The sequence below is a fragment of the Pristiophorus japonicus genome, chromosome 14 (assembly GCF_044704955.1).
Source record: "Pristiophorus japonicus isolate sPriJap1 chromosome 14, sPriJap1.hap1, whole genome shotgun sequence".
In the NCBI taxonomy this organism is placed as follows: Eukaryota; Metazoa; Chordata; class Chondrichthyes; family Pristiophoridae; genus Pristiophorus; species Pristiophorus japonicus.
Genome location: NC_091990.1, coordinates 85,687,590 through 85,715,320, shown reverse-complemented (window position 1 = coordinate 85,715,320; position 27,731 = coordinate 85,687,590). Strand labels below are relative to the sequence as shown.

General features: G+C 47.9%; 1 protein-coding gene across 2 annotated transcripts in view; it reads right to left on the bottom strand.

Moving 5' to 3' along the window:
• Positions 1-27,731, bottom strand: part of pdhx (pyruvate dehydrogenase complex component X) — a 513,740-nt gene that overhangs the window by 371,055 nt on the left and 114,954 nt on the right. For both annotated transcript variants that reach the window (XM_070899330.1, XM_070899329.1), the window contains exons 4-5: positions 3,452-3,651; positions 2,831-2,929 (exon numbers count right to left, since the gene is read on the bottom strand). In XM_070899330.1, the coding sequence (XP_070755431.1) occupies positions 2,831-2,929; positions 3,452-3,651 (299 nt within the window). The remainder of the gene's footprint in view (positions 1-2,830; positions 2,930-3,451; positions 3,652-27,731) is intronic.

Below are 27,731 nucleotides of genomic sequence, written 5' to 3'. Positions count from 1 at the left end.
AATTTGGCAGATGGAGTATAATGTTGGAAAGTGTGAGGTTATGAACTTCGGCAAAGAAAAAAAAATTGAACAGCAAGTTATTATTTAAATGGAGAAAAATTGCAAAGTGCTGCAGTACAGTGGGACCTGGGGGCACTTGTGCATGAAACACAAAAGGTTAGTATGCAGGTACAGCAAGTGATCAGGAAGGCCAATGGAATCTTGGTCTTTATTGCAAAGAGGATGGAGTATAAAAGCAGGGAAGTCTTGCTACAGTTATACAGGGTATTGGTGAGGCCACACCTGGAATACTGCGAGCAGTTTTGGTTTCCATATTTACAAAAGAATATACTTGCTTTGGAGGCAGTTCAGAGAAGGTTCACTAGGTTGATTCCGGAGATGAGGGGGTTGACTTATGAGGAAAGATTGAGTAGGTTGGGCCTCTACTCATTGGAATTCAAAAGAATGAGAGGTGATCTTACCGAAACGTATAAGATTATGAGGGGGCTTGACAAGGTGGATGCAGATCGGATGTTTCCACTAATGGGGGAGACTAGAACTAGAGGGCATGATCTTAGAATAAGGAGCCGCCCATTTAAAACTGAGATGAGGAGGAATTTCTTCTCTGAGGGTTGTAAATCTGTGGAATTCGCTGCCTCAGAGAGCTGTGGAAGCTGGATCAGTGAATAAATTTAAGACAGAGATGGACAGTTTCTTAACCGATAAGAGAATAAGGGGTTATGGAGAGTGGGCAGGGAAGTGGACCCGAGTCCATGATCGGATCAGCCATGATCGTATTAAATGGCTCGAGGCGTCATATGGCCTACTCCTGCTTCTATTTCTTATGTTCTTATGTCTCTGGAGGGAGGTAATCACTGTCAGTGATGCAGTGCTCTGGCTGTTTGGTGGGTATTCGGTAGTAAATTTTAAAAATGGTATCAAATAGTGTCAAGATTTTCCTGAGCAAAATGAAGAAAACCATTTAATCTCAATAGTTTTGATATATTACTGTTACAAAACTACATGCGTGTGTGTGTGTACATACATATTTGTGCGTGCTGGCACATGCATGAGACAAAAATAATGAATGAATAGCAACAACACGCATCATAGAAGTGACGGTGATTGTCTACCGCAGATTGGCAGATACAAGCAAGTAATCAGAATTTGTTGATCCCCAGAGGTAACCCATTAGAATCAGTTTTGATCCTTTTCCAATTTCTGCATATGCCAATTACAAAAGTATTAAAAGCTTCATTTGAGGTAATGGCTGTCTGAACATACCGTTGCAAGTTACTGGCCAGGTATGGTTCACAGTTCCCGAAGGCATAAAGCAAAGTAGAACCCAGAAGGCGATAAGACCAAAGGAGAAGCCCTCTTAAAAGGCATCATAGATGCCTAATCTGGAATTCACGCTATCCTGGAATGAGAAGTGAGCTGCAGTACTGGCATGGAAAAGGTTCCTCACAGTGTCAACATTGTCAATGCTGCTTTCATTAGATTGGAGAGAGCTTTGCCTCTACCAATAAATAGGTCACGGACAGACAATTTCCAAATCATTTAGCCAGTGCCCATTTGTAAACAGGAAAAACTCGTATTCACTTAGTTATCATTGAGTATTTCTTAAACAACAGATGATATATGCAGATTTTATCCAGTATCAGACACACACTGAACGGAAGGATTAAAACCCAAAATAATGAGCAAGAACAAACTAAAATATGGCATTTTTTAACAAATTCTCCAAAAGCAATTTATATTTCCAGCTCCAAAATATTTTGAACCTTACTTATAAAATTATACAGAAACATTAGTAGCCGACATTCAGCACTGAAACTGCTCTGTAAACATTCAGAATGGAAATCCAGTATGTAAACAGTTCTCTGCAATGATGTAGTGTGGGTTCTAACCACTAGGTGGCGGGACGCATCAGGTTTCGAAGTGTCATGGCCAACTACATCCACCATCCTGCTCCGCTTACAGGTAAATTATTTACTTCTTCAAAGGTTTATCATATATTAAACATATTTTTCTAAATGTGTTACAGTTGTCTCCCTCCAGGCCGCGCAGGTCCATTTTGGCCTGCTCTCGCCCTGTCGATCTTCAGTCCTGAACTTCCTTTCTTTCTTTTTGGCTGCCCTCACCTCCCGCTCCTGATTCTGGCCTTCTCCATGCTCCCAAAGCTTTCTTCGGCTGTTTCTACTGCCTGGCCTTGGATAGCTCATGCCTACACTCAGGGGTGGAGCCACATGGCCAGCTATTTTCTAGACCCCTGCAGTATTTTGGGTCTTGGCCCTCTGCCCAGCTATGTAGCTTTGTTTCCAAACTCTGCAGCGAGTTGAGCCTCTGGCTACATGACTGCCTTCCCTCCCAACTCCTGGAGCAGTTTAGACCTTTTGCTGCTCTCCCTCTCAAAGCCTCAGGCTGCCTTTTCCTTTCCTTTCTTCTTCTGCATTCCAATTTTATTTTACTTTCTTTTACAATCAAATTACAACATTTCTGATGCGATGCTTTTTCTTATGCACACTCAACTTCTCATGAGCAATGCCAGAGAATGATTATTTTGGTTCAGAGTTCAAGTAACATTTCCTTGGTGTTACTTTTTAAGTAGTCCTACTTACTAGCAAGCGACTTAAAACAATTCTTAGCATTATGTTATATCAATTATAGCTTTTAAATATCTAAAATCACACGTCATTACGTGTTCAAATGTCTCCCTCTATTCATCACAATATACCGTTCACGACAACATTGCCTGATTGTTCAGCAATTTGCATATGCATAGCCATGTTACGAACAGCACACAACTTGATCTGAACAGTTTTCCACCCATGATTATATTCCCACTTACTCTTTTGTGAAGATGCCTCGTGGTCCGGTGGGGGCAGTGCTGCTTGGGTCAAGCCCGTGTGTTCCCAAGATCTGGCGGGCAGCTGGGCTTAAACGGGCACTATTAAGAAAAACGGAGAAAGAGAAAAAAAAAATTAGATAATCCAGACTGACACGCCAGTGCAGTGCTGAGGGAGTGCTACACTGTCGGAGGGGCCATCTTTCGGATGAGATGTTAAACTGAGGATCTGTCTGCCCTCTCGGGTGGATGTAAAATGTCCAAGGGCACTATTTCGAAGAGGAGCAGGGGAGTTCTCACCAGTGTCCTGGCCAATATTTAACCCTCACCTAAACATCACTAAAACAGATGAACTGGTCATTATCACATTCCTATTAATGAGAGCTTGCTGTGCACAATTTGCTGCATTTCCTACATTACCACAGTGACCACACTTCAATAGTACATCATTTACTGTGAAAGCTTTGGGAATGTTGAGGTTGTGAAAGGCGCTGAATAGACCTTTCAAAATATTCTCAATAACCTACTGAGATGACAGCAATTTTATTTAGTTTTACACAAGACTTCCTCCAACATACTGTACGAGATACACAATGGTAGTAGTCTCAGTTTCTGCATACTTACTCTCCTTTGCCAGCTGAATGTTGTACTTTGCTGGAGACAGGTACGTGAGCTGCTGATGGTTCCTTCGGTGCAGGTACAGGCTGAGTGGGTGATGGAGCACTTGTTTGAGTGGGAATTTCTACCTGCTTCCAGTCCTCACCTTCTTCCATTAGCAAAGCAATTAAGGAACCCAAAATTACATCCTTGGTGCCATCGTCCACCTGCAGACACACAGATCAAAAGTTTTAATAAATATTGAAGCTGCATAGGTATTACGTATGGATTAACACCCGTGCATTATAGTACGGATTGACACCCCATATATATCACAGTACGGATTGGCACCCCGCGTATTACAGTACGGATTGACACCTCTTGTATTGCAGTACGGATTGACACCTCTTGTATTACAGTACGGGTTGACACCTCCTGTATTACAGTACATATTGACACCCCGTGTATTACAGTACGGATTGACACTTCCTGTATTACAGTACATATTGACAGCCCGTGTATTACAGCTCAGATTGACACCCCGTGTATTACAGTACATATTGACACCCCGTGCATTACAGTATGGATTGACACCTCGTGTATTACAGTACAGATTGACACCCCGTGTATTACAGTACAGGTTGACACCTCGTGTTTAACTGTACAGATTGACACCTCGTGTATTACTGTACAGATTGACACCCTGTGTATTACTGTACAGATTGACACCCCGTGTATTACAGTATGGATTTACTCCCCATGCCCCGCTTCTGTCAACACTGAGCCCACCTGGTTACTCGAACAACTAGTCTTATAGTCAGCATGCATCCTGCTCACTAGCATGGTTTAAAACTAGTCAATTAAAGCACTATTTAGTGGTTGGGAGCAAATGCTGGCTAAGATGAACCAGTGGGTGTGGTGTATTTGGACTTCCAGAAGGCATTTGACAAGGTGCCACATAAAAGGTTACTGCACAAGATAAAAGTTCACAGGGTTGGGAGTAATATATTAGCATGGATAGAGGATTGGCTAACGAACAGAAAACAGAGAGAGTTGGGATAAATGGTTCATTCACTGGTTGGCAACCAGTAACTAGTGGGGTGCCGCAGGGATCAGTGCTGGGACCCCAACTATTTACAATCTATATTAACGAATTGGAAGAAGGGACTGAGTGTAACGTAGCCAAGTTTGCTGAGGATACAAAGATGGGAGAAAAAGCAGTGTGTGAGTAGGACACAAAAACTCTGCAAAAGGACATAGTCAGGCTAAGTGAATGGGAAAAAATTTGGCAGATGGAGTATAATGTTGGAAAGTGTAAGGTCATGCACTTTGGCAGAAAAAAAATCAAAGAGCAAGTTATTATTTAAATGGAGAAAGATTGCAAAGTGCTGCAGTACAGCTGGACCTGGGGGCTAATTGTACATGAAACACAAAAAGTTAGTATCCAGGTACAAGCAAGTGATCAGGAAGGCCAATGGAATCTTGGCCTTTATTGCAAAGGGGATGGAGTATAAAAGCAGAGGAAGTCTTGCTATAGCTATACAAGGTTTTGGTGAGGCCACACCTGGAGTAATGCGTGCAGTTTTGGTTTCCATATTTACAAAAGGATATACTTGCTTTGGAGGCAGTTCACTAGGTTGATCCCGGGGATGAGGGGGGTTTACTTATGAGGAAAGGTTGAGTAGGTTGGGCCTCTACTCATTGGAGTTCAGAAGAATGAGGTGTGATCTTATCGAAACATATAAGATTATGAGGGGGTTTGACAAGGTGGATGCAGAAAGGATGTTTCCACTGATACGGTAGACTAGAACTAGAGGGCATGGTCTTAGAATAAGGGGCCGCCCATTTAAAACTGGGATGGAGAAATTTCTTCTCTCAGAGGGTTGTAAATCTGTGGAATTCGCTGCCTCAGAGAGCTGTGGAAGCTGGGACATTGAATAAATTTAAGACAGAAATACACAGTTTCTTAAATGATAAGGGGTTATGGGGAGCGAGCGCGGAAGTGGAGCCGAGTCCATGATCAGATCAGCCATGATATTGAATGGCCGAGCAGGCTCGAGGGGCCACATGGCCTACTCCTGTTGCTATTTCTTATGTTCTTATGTTTATAGTAACCAGCTGGAAACCCCCTGCATGGTTAGGCAGGTGGATATAGACAGAACACCAAACACCTTAAAGCAAGCTCCTGATTAAAACGGACGTTGTCGGTAAGTGACATATCTGATGGGGATTGGCGTGCAGCTGCCAGGAGAATATCCTTTGCGATTGCCCAGGAGTTTCTCCATTTCCCCAACAACTGTCAGCTGAGATGCTGAGTCACTTGCCTTACTGATAGTGGCGTATAACAATGTTCTACACATTCAGCCACAATTCAGGTTTTAGTACTGAGCTCCCTGAAAAGCAAACCAGACTTTTATCAATGAGCGATATTCAGTCAGGTGACCAGCTAACCAAGAATTTAAAAGGTAACGGTGCATTTAAAGATCATGGCTTCTGATCAGCCATGATCTTATTAAATGGCCGAGCAGGCTCGAGGGGCCAAATAGCCTACTCTTGCTTCTAATTCTTATGTTCTTATGGAAACAACACATGCCCTAAATTATGAAATTCAGTATTCAAGAGGGAGTTCACAATTTAGAATTTGACATCAGAAAACTATTAAATGGATTAAATCAGGAATGATGCCCTTTCTCATTAATTAAATAACCTTTCCATAACTGTCCTAATAACCCCAGTCTAAAACTGAGCTAATATTTGATTTATATAGTACTTTATCACATCTAAACACGAAAAATCTTTTATGTAAAAAAATAAAAAAATCAGGGGCTCAATGCTCTGTGATTCTGCAGAAATTGGCATAAAAGTTGTTCTCCACCACAGAACTTGTCCCTGCCACAGAATTGGAAGCAGGAGAAATGAGAGTGTCAGGTGAGAAATAGTCAGCGTTTACAATAAACCTCTGTGCAAAAGTCTCCAACTCTTGGTGAGAGTTCTGCATTAACTGCGAGGTGTATGGTAAAATCCGATTGCGTGTCTCGCGGTGCCGACTCTCCCATTTCTTACACTCCTGCCAGCTGTCCTTGGGCTCTGACGCAGCCTCTCCCAATCCTGCCTTCATTCCGGGTGAGGGTCGCATTGTTACCTCTCCCACGACCCGGGGAACCCAAGTAACCCCTGCAGCAGGTGGCGGCCGGCTGTAGGTTGGTTGCTGGGTGAACTGCGGTAGGTGTGAGCTGGCTGGCTGAGTTGACGTCACAGATAACAACATGAGCGAGTTACCCGATGTGGGATACAGAACTCTCAGTCCTTAACACCCATCAAAAAAAATTACTGATTTATTTCTTTGAAGAATTGCCGGTCCTAATGTGTGTCCTCTTTTAGTTAAGGCCCTGCCAGAGCTGCCCCCGCTCTCATTCTGCACTCTCATTGCTCGGAAAGCTGTTATTCACCATTTGCCTTGACATTTCCAAATCTCATCTATTGAACAACAACTGCATTCATGACCTTCAGTGTTGGATTTTTGAAGCTTGGAGAGAAAGCTGTGAAATAATAGGTAACTTTGCCAAGGAAACCCGGTCCTGTCATATCAAGCTTCTGAGAACTACATTTTCCATGCCTGAATACAAAGAGAGAACTCGAGGTTAAAAACACGGTTAATTATATATTCCCTTGAAGTATTCAATTAGGAGGAAAATAAACGATCCACGAATAATTCCACACTGACGCTGTTTCACAGGTTGCGGGAAAAGCACAATGGCACTCGTACAAATAAAAAACAAAAAACACTTCAAATGCTGGAAATCAGGGATAAAAGCATTAAAACCTCTGTTCTCGAGAGCCTGTGCACAAAATGCTAATTTGTGTTTCCCTTTCCAGACGCTGATGGATTTGCTGTGGATTGCCAGCATTTTCTATTTCCATCTCGGGCACTTGTACAGCTCAATCCCGACGAACCCTACAGCTTGTTTGAGGAGAAATTATGTGCTTGGGTAAAAATTTCTATAAACAGCAGATTTTTTTTTAATTTAAAAAAAGAGATTTTGCAGTCATTTATTGCAGCCTGTTTAATCATCTGTTCAGCAATGCAATCTACACTCAAATGATCATTGACAGAGTAATTCATTCCAGGCTAACATCCCCAGGATTGAAGCACTGACCACACTCGATCCGCTTCGCTGGGCAGGCCATGTAGTACGCATGCCAGATACGAGACTCCCGAAGCAAATGCTTTATGCGGAGCTCCTTCATGGTAAACGAGCCAAAGGAGGACAGCGGAAACGTTATAAGGACACCCTCAAAGCCTCCCTGTGCGACATCACCACTGACACCTGGGAGACCCTGGCCGCAAACTGCCCAAGGTGGAGAAAGTCCATCCTGGAGGGCGTTGAGCTTTTCAAGTCTCAACAGAAAGAGCACGAAGAGGCCAAGCGCAGGCAGCGGAAGGAGCGCGCGGCAACCCACCGACCCCTTCCCTCGACGAATGTCTGTCCCACCTGTAACAGGGTCTGTGGCTCTCGTATAGGACTGTTCAGCCATCAAAGAACTCACTTTGGGAGTGGAAGCAAGTCCTCCTCGATGCCGAGGGACTGCCTATGATGATGATGACATTGATATGTGAAGGATTTAATAATTGATGCCAAGTCAGCATTAGGTTTTAAACAATGAAATAAATGGGCACCTTTTAGATGGGTTGATCCTGAAGATGTATTGTGTCTGCTGGATGTAATTTGGTTCACACCTCGCCAAAAATACATGTAAAGAGCAGAGGCGTGGGAATAATTGGATAGCTCTTTCAAAGAGCCGGTACAGGCAAGATGGGCCAAATGACCACCTTCTGTGCTGTGTCAGCTGTGGCTCAGTGGGTAGCACACTCGCCTCTGAGTCAGAAGGTTGTGGGTTCCCACTCCAGGGACTTGAACACAAAAGTCTAGGCTGATAATCCAGTGCAGTGTTGAGGGACTGCTGCACTGTCAGAGATGCCGTCCTCCAGATGAGACATTAAACTGAGGCCCTGCTTGCTCTCACAGGTGGATGTAAAAGATCCCATGACACTATTTCGAAGAGGAACAGGTGTCCTGGCCAATATTTATCCTTCAATCAATATAATAAAAAAATGTATCTGGTCATGATCACATTGCTGTTTGTGGGAGCTTGCTGTGTGCAAATTGGCTACCACATACCCCACACTACAACAGTGACTACACTCCAAAAGTACTTCATTGGCTGTAAAGCGCTTTGAGACGTCCCGTGGTCGTGAAAGGCGCTATATAAATCCAAGTCTTTTTCTTTCTGTATCATTCTTTGATTTTATGAAACTTTTGCTGGTACACAATTCAATTTAAATTTACTGTAACCTTTTGCTAGGAAAACTGATCTTGTTTTCTCCAAGGTTCGCCTCTCGAGGCAGGCAGCCTCCATTGCAGGTCGGCTCTTTTTAAAAGAAAATGTGATCTCAGGATGTGGGCGATGCTAGCAAGGCTGCATGTACTGCTCATCAACTAGTCACGTGGTGATTGGGTAGTCATTTGCTTTTTTAAACAGGTGCGTGGCTTGCTCGGCCATTAAGAGTCAGCCACACGGTCTGGTACTGAAGTTGCGCATAGGGCAGACTGGGTATGGGTGGTAGGTTCCCTTCTCTGAACTAGTTGGGTTTTTGTGATGATCCCACAGCTTTCATGGCTTACATATTAACAGATTTATTGAACTGAATTTTGCAATCTGCCATGCTGGGATCTTGAATTCATGACCTCTGGATTCCTGGCCCAAAACTATAATCAATACTCAACTGCACCCTATGGGAGCACAGTCCCGTATTTCTGAACTCTTTGCGATCTAAAGTTTGGATCAAGAAAACAGGAAAATTGGAAGTTTGGATCGAAGAGAGACCATTAGACAATGTGATGCCTTCCAGCCAGTGAAATGAGTAACTGGTCATTGTCTGGATGTTAAATATTTGAGTACCCTGTTACGGTGAGAATAATGGAAATTCATGATTCGATGATGTCTGTATGTTACGCATTTGAGTGTAACTTTGTTACTATGCGAGGAAATGACTCTGTATGTTATGTATTTGATTGTACCTTTGTTACTATTTAATGACAACTGTAGGTTAATCAAGCAATGTTAAGTATTTGAGTACCTTGTTCCGGTGGGAATAATAGTCTGTATGTTAAACGATTCAGAAAGCAGTTAGTCATGATTGTCTAAATGCAAAGAATAAGAGTTCAAAGGCTTGTTAGATACAAAAGATGGAACTGGCTTTTGTCACACAGACTCTTATGGACTGTAGAGACACTGGACATTCGGAAGGTCTTAGACGACAGCTAGCGGGAGAGTCTGGACCACCCGCTAACTCTGGTCGAGCTGACAAAGGCCGTCCGGTCCCTCGCAATGAGTAAAACTCCCGGGAGCGACAGCTTGCCGGTCGAGTTGTATTCGGCTCTGTGGGACTGGATGGGCCCAGACCTGCTGGAAGTGTACGGGGGTATGTTTCTGGCCGGCAGTATGTCAGAATCGATGAGGAAAGGCATCATCACCCTCATCAACAAGCAGAAGGGGGAGAGGGAGGAAATCAAAAACTAGCGGCCCATTTTGCTGCTCAATGTGGACTACAAGATCCTGTCGAAGGTCATCGCAAACAGGGTCAAGTCTGCTCTGGAGCTGGTGATCCACCCGGACCAGATCTGCGCTGTCCCTGGCAGGAAGATCTCTGATAGCCTCGCGCTATTCAGGGATACGATTGCCTACATGCGGGATAGGAGGGCGGACACCTGTTTAATCAGCTTGGACCAGGAGAAGGCCTTGGACAGTATATCGCACACGTACCTGATGGACGTGCTCTCCAAGATGGGGTTTGGGGAGGGTATCCGCAATTGGATCCAACTGCTCTACACAGACATCAGAAGCACAGTTCTAATCAACGGGTGGGAAACTGAAAGCTTTCCGATCAGGTCTGGAGTCAGGCAATGTAAGGTTCTGCAAAACCAACCACGGAGACATGTGGCAGGGAGAATGGGAAGATGCCATGTTTAAAAGGACCAACTGCAGCCAACAGCCTGTAAACCGCGGAGGATGATGGGACTCTGGCCACCCTGTACAGTAACAGACAGTGTTGCAGGGGCACGGAACCGGACGGGGGATGAGCCAGCTACCGTAAGGGGGAAGAATGTACATTCAGTTCTTCCAGGAAAATGGATACAAGGCAACTTTATATTTTAAAAAGGACATTTCTCCAGCTTTTCATGTAAAACCCTCACAGAAGAGGCAACATGTCCAGGCAAAATCTCCTCAGTAATACACAAGGTAACACAAAGGGTATCAGTTTGAATAATTAAACAAAGGCCCACAGGTCTGATGCAATCACTTTGGCCAGCCCAGACAGAGTGGCACCTCTGTCGAGATAGTGAACAATCATCTTCATTCACCCCATCAGCGAGCGACAGGATACAGGAGGTGTGGCTAATCTCCCACTCCAGACAGATCGATACACATCGAACTGCCATTCACACCCTTTTTTTATTCAAGGAAGACCCAAGACAATGGCATGCAGTTTTGGCGTGAAGATGAACGGACTATAAGAAAAGGCTGCAAAAACACACAAGGAGGGTTTTTGAGGTTGGAGTCAGCTTTTGCATTGAGTTGTAGAGTTGAGTTAAGAAGGTGGGAGTCAGTTTTCGTTGTAGTTGAGTTGAGTTAAAGGGGAGTTGAGTCAGCTCTTCACAGGGCTCTCGCTCTGGGGAGGGTGTGCTTAACTCCAGCAGCTTTTTGTTTAGGAGCCAACCGAGAGGCAAATAGAAGAAACCGACGCAACATCGAGGAGAAAAACCGAACCGACCAACAACGTAAAACCCACCCCAGAGGGACCCCGCGCTGAAATAAGGGCCCCCAGAGCCCCGGAGTTGATAGGATTGTGAGTGTAGCCCAAACCCCCTCACAGACTCAATTTAGGATAGGAGTTGGTGAGAAGGGTGGGTGTGGGAGGTGGGGTTGTGTGTGAGTGGAATGTTTCAACCTCTTATCTTCTCCTTCCCTGTTGCAAGAATTTTTCATGTCGTTGAGTGAGATTGTGCCATTACTGCCATTTATGGCCTCTTCCTACGCCCTCTATCTTTGTGTTTACTATTCTAAATAAACAACATTAGCCATTTTGCACTCTTACCCACTGTGTCTGGTGCCTCATTACTCACCCATCCTCATAGATCGCACGTACAGAACCTCAGGGGAGTGTGGATTCGAACCCACACCCCAAGCTCCCCTGACAATGGCGACCACGAAGGGACGTGCGTTGAGTGAGGGTGAAGAGACAGTCAGCCTTGGTGGAGAGGAGTATAAAATGGAGGGTAGGATTGCTAGGTATGTAACAGCAAGGATAAACTGCTCAAGGAAGTGGGTGCAGGCGCTGCTGGAGGCTGAACGGCCTGAGGACGCAGCAGCCAGGTGGACCCAGAGTAAAGATCATAAAAGATCAGTGGAAAAGGCAGTGTGGCTGATTTGCTTTCGGAAGCAAATATAGATCTTGGACAGGCAGGTAGACGTCCTGCAGACAGAGTTAACTGAGCAGAGAGAGTAGCTAGTAAAGACCAGCAAAGAAAGGGAAAAGCTGGATCAGGATTTAAAGTGGGAGAGACAGGAACGAGAGAGGGATGGAGAAAGCTATCGCAACCACAGGGAGTACCTTCAGTCCCAGGTAACTGAGGGAAAAGGTTACGTCAGGGGACTGCAGGAGGAGCTTGCCCAGGCTCAGAACCAGGGAAGGTTGGGAGAGGGTAAGAGTCTCCAGCTACAGGTTGCGCTTCAGGCATGCCACAACAGGGCAGAGGCAGGTCATCGTTCCTTTCAGGAACAAATTGATCGGCTCACCCTGGCTCTGGCTGAAGCCAAAGCAGCCCTTGTTCTAGCCGGAGCAAAAGCTCTGGAAGTGTCCGAGACTCGAATCGCACCCGGCCCGACACCAAAGCTCTGACCCTAGCTGAGGCAAAAGCCCTTGGCTGGGCTGAAAGCAAGGCACCCAGTAAAGGAGTGGTGTGCCTTATCAGCTCAGCCGAGATGCGGAAGGGGGAGCATAGTGAAACAGGCTGTGGGGAGGAGGATAGGAAGGAAGAATCCTACAGGCCCTCTCCCACAGCCCCATTGGGGATCCCGGAGGAGAGGCAGGGTGAAATGCTGGAAGCTAAACCTCCGGGACCAGCCCCAATGTGCCCCATCAGGCAGAGTAGATTCGGACCACCCGCAGTGGGTCAGGCTGAGGGTCCCCTACAGAACCAGGATGTGGTTCCCCACAGTGTGACCCAGCTGCGGCAGATGGTGGCCCATGTGAATAAACTTACCCGAAAAGGAGGCCCCTCTGTCCACTTTATGGAAGTAGAGCAGGTAGGAGACATAAATGACTGCGATGAGGCCGAACGGAGCAAACTGCTCCTGTTCTCAATGGACCCAGCCCTGTGTCAGGCTCTCTCTGCTGAGAGCAAGAGGGGTCAGCGAACAGTGGCCGCTCTCCAGGAGGATATCCTGGAGGCCATGGGGTTGAACGGCGGCTGTCCGTTCGACCGGGTACAGGCCACTCTCCAGAGACCCGGGGAGACCCCCCCAGGCGTTCGCTGATCGACTGTGGCCAGTGTATGAGGAAGCCAGTGGGGGGAATTTGGACCGAATCCAGCTGGATGCACACCGACGTGGTCGCTGGCTGCGTGCACTGGTGGCAAACAGCCTCCCGGAGTTGCGTGCCCAGGGCAACCTGTGGTTCGATTTCAGAGACCCCCCCAAGCCACAGAGGAGATGGTGCTGAGGCAGCTGACCCTCTCTTTTCGCAATGACAGAATCAGGCGATATCCGCCCTGGCTCTGATGAAAGAGTGGAGGCAAGGAGGGAATTGGCAGGCAGGCAGAGAGATGGTTTGCTTCGGGTGTGGGAAGACAGGGCACATGAGGAGGGAATGCCGGGCTCCGAGGCAGGAAAAGAGAGCTCCACAGGCCCCAACCTCAGCCCCAGTCCCCACGGCCGCAAGCCCTCCCAAGCCAGCTGTGCCCACTCGAAGGTCTCCTCACGGCTCTGCAGGCACTCTTTATCCAGAGTGGGAAGGTCACAGCCATGACCGGGGGCGAAGTCCCTCAGGCCCAGACCAACACTCCCCAATGACTAGACCCCGAGGAACCCGTGTACCTCTGCCCGGTCACCTATGATGCGTGGAGCAGACCACGTGCCATGATGGGGGTTGAGGGGGTCCGGGGGGAGTATCTGGACACAGGGGCCTCGTGCACCCTGGTTCATGTAGACGACCCGACCACCTCACCCCTATCCAGTAGGATCCCCTACTGCCTAACCAGAGGGCTTCTTCTCCAAACCACTGCCGATACACATAGGCACCCTCCACACCATGTGGAGGTGTGTCCTTCTGCCGTGGGAGGGAGTGGGTAAAGGCATCCTTGGGGCAGATTTCCTCAGTGGCCAGAAAATTCTGGTTGACCTGAGGAACCACTGTCTGTGGGGCACAACTGACACCGGGGAGGGGGAAGGTACAGCAGTCATCTAGGGGAAGCAGGGGAAGGGTTCCCACTGCACTGTAAAGCCGAAGGAGGGATATGATCTCGGCGCTCTGGTAGACGACACCCCGATGATCGATCAGGCTTTTGTGCGGGCCAACCTGGCGGCATTTGCCAGGCATAAGCACGACTGTGGACGGGTAAATGGGGTCGAGGTCAGAGTATATGGGGACCCCATGTCTAAGCCCCAGAAGCAGTATAATTTTCCCAGGGAGGCTGAGGCAGACCTAGAGGTCGCATTGGGATCTCTAGTCAGACAGGGAATGTTGAGACCAATAGCCACACATGTGAACTCTCCACTTTGGCCGGTTAGGAAACCGGACAATTCTTGGAGGGCCACAGTGGACTACCGAGTCCTCAATAAAAATATCCCTACCTGTGTGCCCACAGTGGCAGCCGAAGCTGACCTAGTCACAGCCATCCCTGCTGCAGCGGGAGGACCAGTACAAATTGGCCTTTACATTCAAAGGACAGCAGTATACCTGGAACTGTCTTCCCCAGGGATTCCACAACAGCCCGAGCATTTTTTATCAGTGTGTGGCCAACTGCCTGAAAGAGTTCAGCAGACCCAGACAGCTAGTCCAGTATGTGGACGGCCTCCTTCTATTCTCCGATTCGGAGGAAGAGCACGGTCCCCTGCTGGCAGAGCTGTTGGGACTGCTGCACGAGGAGGGTTTTAAAGTAAACCCTAAGAAGGCACAGATTGGCCAGACAGAGGTAAAATTCCTGGGGCTGACTGTGCGGGCAGGGGAGAGAGTCATTGATGAGGCTAAGAGGAGGGCAGTTCAGGAGTTACTGACTCCGACTACAGTTACAGGTGTGAGGTCGTTCCTGGGTCTGACCAGTTACTGCAGGGACTTCATTGAAGATTACGCAGCCATTGCAGCCCCCCTACTCCGGCTCCTGCGCAAAGGCGTGGAGTGGGAGTGGGATGAGGACTGTGATGCACCGTTTACCCGCCGCAAGGGAGACCAGCAAAAAGCTCCGGCCCTGGGAGCAGTAGATGAGGGCGAGGAATTTTTCCTGGAGGTAGCAGCCAGCGGGGATAGATTAAGTGGTGTGCTGATGCAACAGCGGCACGGCCAGCTGAGGCCGGTGGTCTACTCCTCCAGGGTCCTCACTGAGGTTGAGAGGGGTTACTCAAACTGTGAAAGGCATCTGCTGGCCACCCACTGGGCTGTGAAGCAGTCACAGGTTTTTACAGGAGTGTCCCCAATCACCCTCCTCACTCATCACACCCCCACTCAGATACTGCTAGATGGGAGATAAGGATGGGACAAGTGAGCAGCGCACACATTGCTCGCTGGACCCTCCTGCTCTCACAGATGGATTTGAAAGTAAAAGGGATGCGTGAGCCTCGACTGACAGCCAACATGCTGTACCCCGGGAAAGCCCACTGTTGCTCTGTTGAGGGGGTCTGGGACGTGGATATAGGGCTCCGGGCAGGAATCCACTCCCACGGCCGGGAGATCTATGTTGACGGGACCAGCACAGTGGTGGCGGGGGAAAGGCTCACAGGGTGCGGGATTTATGATCCCCAGGCAGGCATTGCCAGGGCCATAAAACTCCCAACCATCATGAGCGGCCAGCATGCTGAACTGTCAGCAGTCATGTATGTAGTCACCCAACCCGACGAATTCCCACGGCCCTATACCATCTGTTCAGATAGTATGTTCACCTGCAATGCCTGCACGGAATACCTAGCCATCTGGTCCCGTCGCGGGAGTACATCTGCAGACGGTAAGCCCCTGGCCATAAAACCCCTACTGCAGCACATCATGCAGGCAGAAGGGACCGGGGTAGACATTTGCATTCACAAAGTAAAGGCCCATAACAAACATGAGCCCAGGGCTGCAGGGAACCAAAAGGCAGATCAACTGACCAAAGAGGGAGCCCGAACGGGAACCAAGTGGAACCCAATCGAGGCAGGCCCCATAGCAGCTATCTGGGGCGGTCAGGGGACACAAGGGAGCGCAGGGGTGGCTTTGGCCCCGGACCCCAGCAGGTACAGGCGCGATATCCCGTCCTCAAGTCCGTCATGGACAAGTTGACTGTGGGTGAAAAGGTCGAAGGACTGTACGGAGGCACAGGCATCCATGTTAGGGAGAGGATGTTGTTTAAAGGAGAGCAGTGGATAGTGCCCCAGCAGCACCAGCGGGAGTTCCTTCAGCTGGCCCACGCAGGCAGTGGAGCTGGACATCCCGGACCAGAGGTCACCTGGCAACGGGTCGAACAGGTCGGGTGGTGGCCCCAGCTCCGGGAAGACACTCGTGAATTTTGCGCGAACTGTCTTGTCTGTGCAACCAATAATCCAGATCCCCAGAAAAGAAAGGTGTCTCTGGGACACACAAGGAGGGTAGAGGGACCATGGCAATCGATACAAATTGATTACATCGGGGTCCTACCTGTGGCTAAGGGAGGGTACCGGTACTGCTTGGTTTTGGTGGATACTTTCACAAAGTGGGTTGAAGCCTTCCCTTGCTGAACAGCCACAGCAGCGGGGACCGCCAGGATATTGATTAGGAAGGTGTTCTCCAGGTGGGGACTTCCACAGTACGTGGAGTCCGACTGGGGGAGCCACTTCACGGGACAGGTCATGCAGGCAACCCTTAAGGTGCTGGGGATTGAGGGGAAGTGGCACGTCGCCTACAACCCCCAGTCCTCGGGGCTAGTGCAGCGTATGAATAGGTATGAAAGAAAAACTCAGGAAGGAGACTGGGGATTCCATGCAGAGGTGGGTGGAGAGGTTGCCCCTGGTTTTGATGGGGATCCCGGGCCAGCCAGTCGAAAAGCACGGGGTATTCCCCATACGAGCTCATGACTGGAAGAGCCATGTGAACCCCCACCCATGTACTTGCCCCGGTCCTGACGGAAGCTCAGGTAATCGAGGTGAATAGGGACCGGTTTATCAAGAGTCTGTTGGAGCACCTCAAGCAGATTCACTGGCAGGCGGCCACTAACATGGGGAAGCAGCATCAGACCAACCAATTGTTGCTGGAACCGAGCAAACACCACGAGTGGCAGGTGGGGAACCAGGTCATGATCCGCAACTTTGCCAGGGTGGGAGTCTTTGAGCCACGATACATGGGGCCTTACAGCATTGTCGACAAGGCAAGCCACATGGTATACGCGGTCAAGATGCCCCGCCGGGTTAAATGGTTTCACATTAACCAATGTAAACTGTTTAACCCTAACAAGGCAAAACCTCGTGGGAAAGGGCAGCCCGGAGGAATAATCCCGACGGGAAGCCCAGGCCCCCAGTCCAGCACTGCAGCCCCACCGATCCCACCACAAGGAGCAGTGAGTTGCTTCACAGATACAAACTACCCACAGATTTGGGACCCACAGGAAGGGGGATTCCCACCTTACATATGGGACCAGGACTCACCTCCACCCGTTAGGAGATCCGCTCGGACTCCGCAGCCAAGGGTGCCACTGTCCTTAGCAGCCTGTTTTACTTTCCTGAGAGGTACTAGGGGAAAAGGGCCACGCAGGGCAGGCAGCCAGTCACTGGACGTGACCCCGCAGCCAAGGTCTCCTGACGGGGAAGGGGTTGTACCGGAGACAGGGGCCGCCGACAGTGAGGAGCCTGTCAGGGATAGCCTAGCCTTCGGTGCAGACAGTCCAGAGCCTGCAGGAGAGAGGGTGGCGGCGGGTCCCAGTCGTGAGCGGTCCCTAGAAGAACAGAGGAAACTCAGAGTATCAATTGCGAGTGGTTTCAGGTGGAACCCTTGTACAACCCAAAGCCCCCGGCAGTGAGGAGCCTGACTGGGGGAATTTTCGTTGCTCTCGAGGGCAGTGAGCCATCCCTGGAGAGGGTGAGGGGCTGTACCAGCCCAGTAAGCACCACCCGAAGCTCGGGTGACACCTTGGCAGGGGATTCAGAGGGGCCGCGGAGGTCGGTCCGGCCCAAGAGGCCAAAGGAGAGGTGGTCTCCCCACTACATTCCCCCACATAAAAGGAAAACCAAGGAGCGTCCCAGGGATTAGCACAGCCACCCGGGAAGGGTGGCAAGCAGGTTATAAAGGAGAGCAGTAGGTGTGTACAGATATATATATTATATATATATATATAATATATATATAAAGTTTTCTCTTGTGTAGTGGGGCTCAGCTGGCCTCTGCAATATAGGGAGTATAACAGTGAGGCTTTTGAGCCAATAGGATAGGGAGCCTGAAACCTCTTGACTCTTTCTCACTTCCTCTTTTGTGTAAGGTGTGTTTATTGTTTCAAGTGTTTATTAGTTGAAACCCCTTGACTTCCACAGTAAAATTGCGGTTTGCGGCCAGACCGATAGGCACACATAGTTTAAACCCGTGCAGGGGTACTGTGAGGTGTAGACAGAGTGGAAAATGGGGGAGGGATGAGCCAGGGGGCTCAGGGTTTTTGAACCAAATGAGGTTTTGTCTTTCAGAAGAGGATCCATAGATGAGGAAAATCCTGCTCCTGTGCACCTACATCAGAATGTGCATCGGCTACCGGGGAGAGACTGAAGAAGCCATCATTTTTGGATGCTCGGTGGGGGGTGGGGGTGGGAGCAGGCACCGGCTGTCACCACAGGAGAAGGGACACCAGGGTAGAGTGGACCGCAATATATACCCACAAGGGAAGGTGGCCAGGATGGTTGAGGTCCAATTCCACTAGATATCCCAGCCATCCCGGGGTCACATATGGGGAAGTATCAGTCTCCTGCCTCAGCATTGAGGTGACCACATCCCGGGTTAAGGTAATGGTTGGGAAGAGGGTTTGCCTGACCTGTAAGGGGCACATCCCGGTGGGAAGGTGGTGGTGGCTCAGGAAGCTGAGCAAGGACATGGGAAACCCGACAGCAGATTGGGAGAGACTGGACAACAGCACCTACCAGACCATCACGGGCACCCAGGGGGGAGTGTGTGTGTGTTGGGATAAATGATGGGAGGTGGAGTTAGGAGTGTGTGTGTGCATGTGGGGATCAGGGAAGATATGCCCGGCAGGTATCTCCAGTGGTGGGATGAAGGGGAGGGGAGGGGATGGGATGGGACCGGAGCATGGTCGCATGCATTATAAGCCACCCCAGCTCCATCCATGCCACCGAGTTAAGCACACACCCCAAACAGCCCCTGCCCACAGCCCCGAGCGAACCAACTGACATGGACAGATGCCCTACCACCACCCAGGGACCAAAGAACAGTTTGGTTTTGGTTCCCACGGACAAGCTGCTATACTGAGGGGTCCACTACGCCATGGCCTCCGTCATCCTAAACCTTACCGAGGTACACCTACCTGAGTGGTGCCCAAAAGGGACAGAATGCCTCTACCAGGCTCTCCTTCGAGAAATGTTCAGGGCATTCTACTAATTGGCTAATTGAATAAGACTTTGCTGTACCGTCTACAACCCAAAGACAACGTCAAACCGAAAAAACACAGAAGAGGGATCTGGAATGATGTTTTTACCGGTTTCAACACCGGAGCATCAATGATTAATAACATGGACAATTATGTAGCACATTTCAGATAGCACATTCCATTTTTACCAGAGCACCTGACAGATCTGTTCAAAGCAGCACAAAAATCCCAGAGACATTATTTCACCCGACAACAAAAAAAAAACAGTAAAATTGCAAGCCCAGATAGCTGACTTAAATTCAAGGCCCTGGTGGGATTGGGGGTTGGACGTAGAGGTCCGGCCTGGTAGTGGCACAGCTGATCATCGTAGCCGATTTGCTGGCGATCCGCTGCCAGCTTAGGAGAAAGGGCCGTCGTTTAAAAATTAAGAAAGCTATGTGGGAGGCCAAGTCAAAGGCCAAACAAAAAGGGAGGGCTAGCAAAATCTATGCAGTATGACGGGACTGATTGTACGAGCCAAATGTATTGCACTGTAAAGAAAAGTCTGTACCTTGTAAAAGGTCCGTACCTCCCTATCTGTAATACTATGATGTGTGATACTATGTACTATTATGATTTTGGTGAAGGGTATTGGTTGAGAAGCATTTTTACGTTTTCAGTATTGTATTGATTCCAAATGTATGAATACCATTGGTGTGTTTTAATGTTTTATCGTGGGTTTAGGTAAGATTTGGGGAAGATTTGCTCTGTGAGAGGGAAAAGGTTTTGCTTCACACTTTGAAAACACCCTGAGACAGAGTGTTTTAACGGGGGACTGTAAGGTTCTGCAAAACCAACCACGGAGACATGTGGCAGGGAGAATGGGAAGATGCCATGTTTAAAAGGACCAACTGCAGCCAACAGCCTGCAAACCGCGGAGGATGATGGGACTCTGGCCACCCTGTACAGTAACAGACAGTGTTGCAGGGGCACAGAACCGGACGGGGGATGAGCCAGCTACCGTAAGGGGGAAGAATGTACATTCAGTTCTTCGAGGAAAATGGATACAAGGCAACTTTATATTTTAAAAGGACATTTCTCCAGCTTTTCGTGTAAAACCCTCACAGAAGAGGCAACATGTCCAGGCAAAATCTCCCCAGTAATACACAAGGCAACACAAAGGGTATCAGTTTGAATAATTAAACAAAGGCCCACAGGTCTGATGCAATCATTTTGGCCAGCGCAGACAGAGTGGCACCTCTGTCAAGATAGTGAACAATCATCTTCATTCACCTAATCAGCGAGCGACAGGATACAGGAGGTGTGGCTAATCTCCCATTCCAGACAGATCGATACACATCGAACTGCCATTCACACCCTTTTTTTATTCAAGGAAGACCCAAGACAATGGCATGCAGTTTTGGCACGAAGATGATAGGACTATAAGAAAAGGCTGCAAAAACACACAAGGAGGGTTTTTTGAGGTTGGAGGTTGGAGTCAGCTTTTGCATTGAGTTGTAGAGTTGAGTTAAGAAGGTGGGAGTCAGTTTTCGTTGTGGTTGAGTTGAGTTAAAGGGGAGTTGAGTCAGCTCTTCACAGGGCCCTCGCTCTGGGGAAGGTGTGCTTAACTCCAGCCGCTTTTTGCTTAGGAGCCAACCGAGAGGCAAATAGAAGAAACCGACGCAACATCGAGGAGGAAAACCGAACCGACCAACAACGTAAAACCCACCCCAGAGGGACCCCGAGCTGAAATAAGTGCCCCCAGAGCCCCGGAGTTGATAGGATTGTGAGTGTAGCCCAAACCCCCTCACAGACTCAATTTAGGATAGGAGTTGGTGAGAAGGGTGGAAGTGGGAGGTGGGGTTGTGTGTGAGTGGAATGTTTCAACCTCTTATCTTCTCCTTCCCTGTTGCAAGAATTTTTCGTGTCATTGAGTGAGATTGTGCCATGACTGCTATTTACGACCTCTTCCTATGCCCTCTATCTTTGTGTTTACTATTCTAAATAAACATTAGCCATTTTGCACTCTTACCCACTGTGTCTGGTGCCTCATTACTCACCCATCCTCATAAATCGCACGTACAGAACCTCAGGAGTGTGTGGATTCGGACCCACACCCCAAGCTCCCCTTACAGCAAGGCTTTCCCCCTCTCCTCTGTCTTGTTTGTGTGCTGTAACGAGCCCTTTGCCGAGTCCATTAGGAAGGATGCGGGCATTGGAGGGGGGGGGTGACGATCCCAGGCAGAGGAGGCGCTCCCTGTACATGGACGACATCACCGTCTTTTGCTCGAATCCGCAGTCGGTCCACGGATTGCTCACAATCTGTGACCAGTTTGAAGTGGCCTCGGGAGCGAAGGTAAATCGCAGCAAAAGCGAGGCCATGTTCTTTGGAAGCTGGTCCGACCGATCCTTTATTCCCTTCACCGTGAACTCAGATTACCTGAAGGTTTTGGGAATATGGCTCGGAGCGGTCGGGGCGTGCGTCAAAAACTGGAAGGAGCGTATCGCTAAAGCGAAACATAAACTGGGATGGTGGAAGCTGTGCTCACTCTCCATTGCAGGAAAGGACCTGGTCATCAGGAGTGAGGTGCTCTCGGTGTTGTTATACGTGGTGCAGGTCTGGCCCATACCCCACTCCTGTGCCGTTGTAGTCACCCGAGCCGTCTTCCATTTCGTCTGGAGATCGAAAATGGACCGTGTCCGCAGAGACACGATGTACAAATCTCTGGACAAGGGAGGAAAGGACGTTCCGAACGTGGCCCTCATCCTGATGGCCATCTTTATGTGCGGCTGCATCAAGCTGTGCAGAGACCCTTCGTACGCAAACAGCAAGTGTCAGTACGTGCTGAGATTCTATCTGTCCCCGGTGTTGCGAAGGATGTGTCTGGCCAGGCTGCCGCGGAACGCTCCAACCAGTTGGACCATGCCTCAGCACCTGTCCTTCGTAGAAAAGTTTTTCAAGAAAAACACCTTTGACCACAAGGCCATAAAGCAGTGGTCGGCACGCAAGGTCCTGGACGCCCTACAAAAGATGAAGAATCTTGTCGGACGGTTTTCTGAGCAGACTGTCGAACTCATTTGGCAGAATGTCACATCGCCAGAGCTTTCACACAAGCACCAAGACGTAGCTTGGTTGACGGTGAGAAGGGCCCTAGCCATCAGATCCTTCGTGCACAGCCGGGGTTTCAGAGACATGACACTCTGCCCCCGAGTTGGCTGTGGTTGACTGTCATCCATCTCCTTCGGGACTGAACCCTTTGCAAGGCAGGTCTGGAAGGAGATGCAGTGGTTGCTGTCGAGGTTCATCCCAAGCAGCTCTGTAACACAGGACTCTGTGCTCTGTGGACTGTTCCCGGGGGGCACACGAGACAGACATCATCTGCTGCTGGAGAGCCATCAACTCGCTGAAAGACGCACTTTGGTCTTCCAGAAACTTGCTGGTCTTCCCGAGCAAGGAGATATCCACGACCGAGTGTTGCAGACTAGCGCAATCCAAGGTCCAGGAGTACGTGCTGAGGGACGCACTAAAGATTGGTGCAGTCGCCGCAAAAGGCACGGTGGGGAAAAGCCACAGTTTAAGGCCCTTCCGCCACGGTAAACCCAGGGGATGGAATCAGACACCCCTCGGGCTGCACTTGTTAATCTGCTTGTATACATAGAGTACCATGTACTGAAACACACCTGCGTTGTGCCATGTATAATGAAAGTCTCTGCACTGTTTAGTAACTTGTAAAGAAATGTAAATGCATCCCCATCCGGTCCATGTACTGCATTCATCTGCATAGTGCTACATGTAAAGTGATTCATTATTGATATTGAAATGTATCCTGGAATATAATGTAAACCTGTTCTCATCTGCTCCATGTAATGCCCTTATTTGCACAGTACTACATGTAACGTGATTTACGGATTGTACTAAACTGTACCTTGAAATGAAATGTACGTGAGTGCATTGTATGGAATTGCTGTCAGCATCCAAATGAATTGTATGGAATTGCTGACCGCAAGGTACTGAGCTATTTTCCAATGTATTGCGAAAATTTTATATGAATAAAGTAGATTTTTGGGGAAAAAAAGGTGTGTCTCTCAAGCAGCCACAGAAATCGAAGCAAGCTGCCTTTGTGAAGTGTTCTCAGTAACTTTTGTACTTGGTTTGTTTAGTATAAATGTTTAAATAAAAGACTCGATCCTGCCTTTACTACAACTGATTGTGTGCGTGTAATTCGACGTTAAAAGCAACGAAGCGAAAGAGAGCGAGACAGCCGTTTACAACACACCCTATATTTTTTTCCAATTAGGAAGTAGTCAAATAGCTTATCTACTACCCATCTGAATCAGGAGATCACTGTGCGAGGTAGTGAGGGGGGAGCCTGCATGTGGATCACGAGATGCACCCTCACCAGTCTCCTGTCAACAATAAGAGTCAAAAATATATTGAAAAAGTAATCACGCTCCTGAAATCATTCAGAGAACTTGTAGTTTATGGGTATTTTGACAAGAGCTGAGATTGTTGAAGAATGTTCCAAGTAAAACAGATTTTTATCCAAGAAACAACTCAATTTTATCCTGAGGCATACTGGTGAAAGCAATTGTGCTGATCCAGCTGCAGATTATTATCGCTTCAGATAACCATTTTACAGTATTGTCTGTACAATTATATACAAACAGCCCTCAGCCCACATTTCCTTCCTCCCACAACACCATGTAATGTTTATATAACTACCTTTAATAATTTACACAGGCTTACTTGGAAACTCTGCTGTCCGTGTCCTAATTCGTACCAAGTCCCATTCACCCATCATTCCTGTGCTCACGAACCTACAATGGGTTCCGGTCCAGAAATGCCTCAGATTTAAAATTCTCATTCTTGTGTTCCAATCTCTTCAGCCCTACAATCCTCCAAGAACTCTGTGTTCCTCTAATTCTGGTCTCGTGCATCCTGGATTTCCTTCACTCCACCACTGGTGGCCATACCTTCAGATGTCTAGGCCCGAAACTCTGAAATTCCCTTCTGAGATCCTCCTTTAAGATGCTCCTTAAAACCTACCTCTTTGACCAAGCTTGTGATCTCCTGTCCTAATATTTTCTTATATGACTCGTCAAATTTTATTTAATAATGCTCCTTAGTGTCTTGGGACATTTTATGTTAAAGGCACTATAAAAATGCAATTTTTTTGTGCTGCTGAAGCACCCAGTCACTTGCAATTATTTGTTCAAACATACAGGTGCAAACACACTAGTTTATTTGGAAGTGAATGAAACAAACCCTGATAAGAACCTTTGTAAATATCCAAGACAATGATAGAAGATTCAGAATCTTCCAGAGCAGTGACACTGGCAACAACCACCAGTGAAACGGCCAAGGGAGAAAAAGGTAAGAGCGTTAAGATGCCACAAAGCAAATATACGTCATGCAAGGCAAAATGTGGGTTGATACCCATGATTCTTCACTCAAGTCACCAATCTCAGTTGTGGCATCACAGGGAGATGCCGTTTGCTGATGATTGCAGTGTTCAGTTCCATTTACAATTCTTCAGATAATGAAGCAGTCCGTGCCTGCATGCAGCATGACCTGGACAACATCCAGGGTTGGACTGATAAGTGGCAAGTAACACTCGCGCCACACAAGTGCCAGGCAATGTCCATCTCCAACTAGAGAGTGAGAGAGAGTCCAACTACCTCCCCATGACATTCAATAGCATTACCATTGCCAAAGCCCCCATCAACATCCTAAGGGTCACCATTGACTAGAAACTGAACTGGACCAACCACATTAATGCTGTGGCTCCGAGAGCAGGTCTCTAGGAGCCACAGCATTCTCCAGTGAGACAGTCACCTCCTGAATTCCCACAGTCCCTCTACCACCTACAGGCACAAGTCAGGAGTGTGATGGAATACACTCCACTTACCTGGATCAATGCACCTGCAACAACAATTAACAAGCTCCAGGACAAGGCTAAACATCCACTCCCACCATAACCGGCACACCATGACTGCAGTGTGCACTATCTACAGGATGCACTGCAGAAACTCGCCACGGCTTCTTTGCCAACACCTCCCAATCACAACCTCCACCACTTTGAAGGACAAGGGCAATAAGTGCATCACCTCTCAAGTTCGCCTCCAACCCACCATCCCGACTTGGATATACATCACCGTTCTTTCATCGTCGCTGGGTCAAAATCCTGGAACTCCCAACCCAACAGGGAGTAGCTTCATCACAGGCTGCAGTAGATCGAGGCCACCACTACCTAGGCAACAAGGAATGGGCACTAAATGCCGCCTTGACAATGATACACACACCCAGAGAATGAAAAAGGAAAATGACAAACCGTGTACTGCTATGAAACACCATAAATTCTTCTACTCTTGCAAGGTGAATATTTTGCTATTGTGGAATATTACTGTAGACCCCAGAGATTGTTAAGAAGGTTAGTATGTTAATTTTTCCTAGAATATGGATTCATTTATTTTTAACCCAGAAAAATTGTTACTGTTATCAGGGTGAAGTGGTAGCTTTGTTGAAGCTGCAGTGTCAGGGCGAGTATTTGATAGTGCCTAAATGGCCTGACTCATCTTGGTTTAATTACGTAAAAATTAATTCTGTAAAAGCAGATAATCGTTGTAAGAACACAAGAACATAAGAATTAGGAACAGGAGTAGGCCTTCGAGCCCCTTGAGCCTGCTCCGCCATTCAAAAAGATCACGGCTGATCTGGCCGTGGACTCAGCTCCACTTACCCGCCCGCTCCCCATAACCCTTAATTTCCTTATTGGTTAAAAATCTATCTATCTGTGACTTGAATACATTCAATGAGCTAGCTTCAACTGCTTCCCTGAGCAGAGAATTCCACAGATTCACAACCCTCTGGGAGAAGAAATTCCATCTCAACTCGGTTTTAAATTGGCTCCCCCGTATTTTGAGGCTGTGCCTCCTAGTTCTAGTCTCCCCGACCAATGGAAACAACTTCTCTGCCTCTATCTTGTCTATCCCTTTCATTATTTTAAATGTTTCTATAAGATCACCCCTCATCCTTCTGAACTCCCAACGAGTAAAGACCCAGTCTACTCAATCTATCATCATAACCCTTAACTCCGGAATCAGCCGAGTGAATCGTCTCTGTACCCCCTCCAAGGCTAGCATATCCTTCCTTAAGTAAGGTGACCAAAACTGCATGCAGTACTCCAGGTGCGGCCTCACCAATACCCTGTACAGTTGCAGCAGGACCTCCCTGCTTTTGTACTCCATTCCTCTCGCAATGAAGGCCAACATTCCATTCGCCTTCCTGATTACCTGCTGCACCTGCAAACTAACTTTTTGGGATTCATGCTCAAGGACCCCCAGGTCCCTCTGCACCGCAGCATGTTGTAATTTCTCCCCATTCAAATAATATTCCCTTTTACTGTTTTTTTTCCCCAAGGTGGATGACCTCACATTTTCCGACATTGTATTCCATCTGCCAAACCTTAGCCCATTCGCTTAACCTATCTAAATCTCTTTGCAGCCTCTCTGTGTCCTCTACACAACCCGCTTTCCCACTAATCTTTGTGTCATCTGCAAATCTTGTTACACTACACTCTGTCCCCTCTTCCAGGTCATCTATGTATATTGTAAACAGTTGTGGTCCCAGCACTGATCCCTGTGGCACACCACTAACCACCGATTTCCAACCCGAAAAGGGCCCATTTATCCCGACTCTCTGCTTTCTGTTAGCCAGCCAATTCTCTATCCATGCCAATACATTTCCTCTGACTCCGTGTACCTTTATCTTCTGCAGTAACCTTTTGTGTGGCACCTTATCGAATGCCTTTTGGAAATCTAAATACACCACATCCATCGGTACACCTCTATCCACCATGCTCGTTATATCCTCAAAGAATTCCAGTAAATTAGTTAAACATGATTTCCCCTTCATGAATCCATGTTGCGTCTGCTTGATTGCACTATTCCTATCTAGATGTCCCGCTATTTCTTCCTTAATGATAGTTTCAAGCATTTTCCCCACTACAGATGTTAAACTAACCGGCCTATAGTTACCTGCCTTTTGTCTGCCCCCTTTTTTAAACAGAGGCATTACATTAGCTGCTTTCCAATCCGCTGGTACCTCACCAGAGTCCAGAGAATTTTGGTAGATTATAACGAATGCATCTGTATAACTTCCGCCATCTTTTTTAATACCCTGGGATGCATTGCATCAGGACCAGGGGACTTGTCTACCTTGAGTCCCATTAGCCTGTCCAGCACTACCTCCCCAGTGATAGTGATTGTCTCAAGGTCCTCCCTTCCCACATTCCCGTGACCAGCAATTTTTGGCATGGTTTTTGTGTCTTCCATTGTGAAGACCGAAGCAAAATAATTGTTTAAGGTCTCCGCCATTTCCACATTTCCCATGATTAAATCCCCCTTCTCATCTTCGAAGGGACCAACATTTACTTTAGTCACTCTCTTCCGTTTTATATATCGGT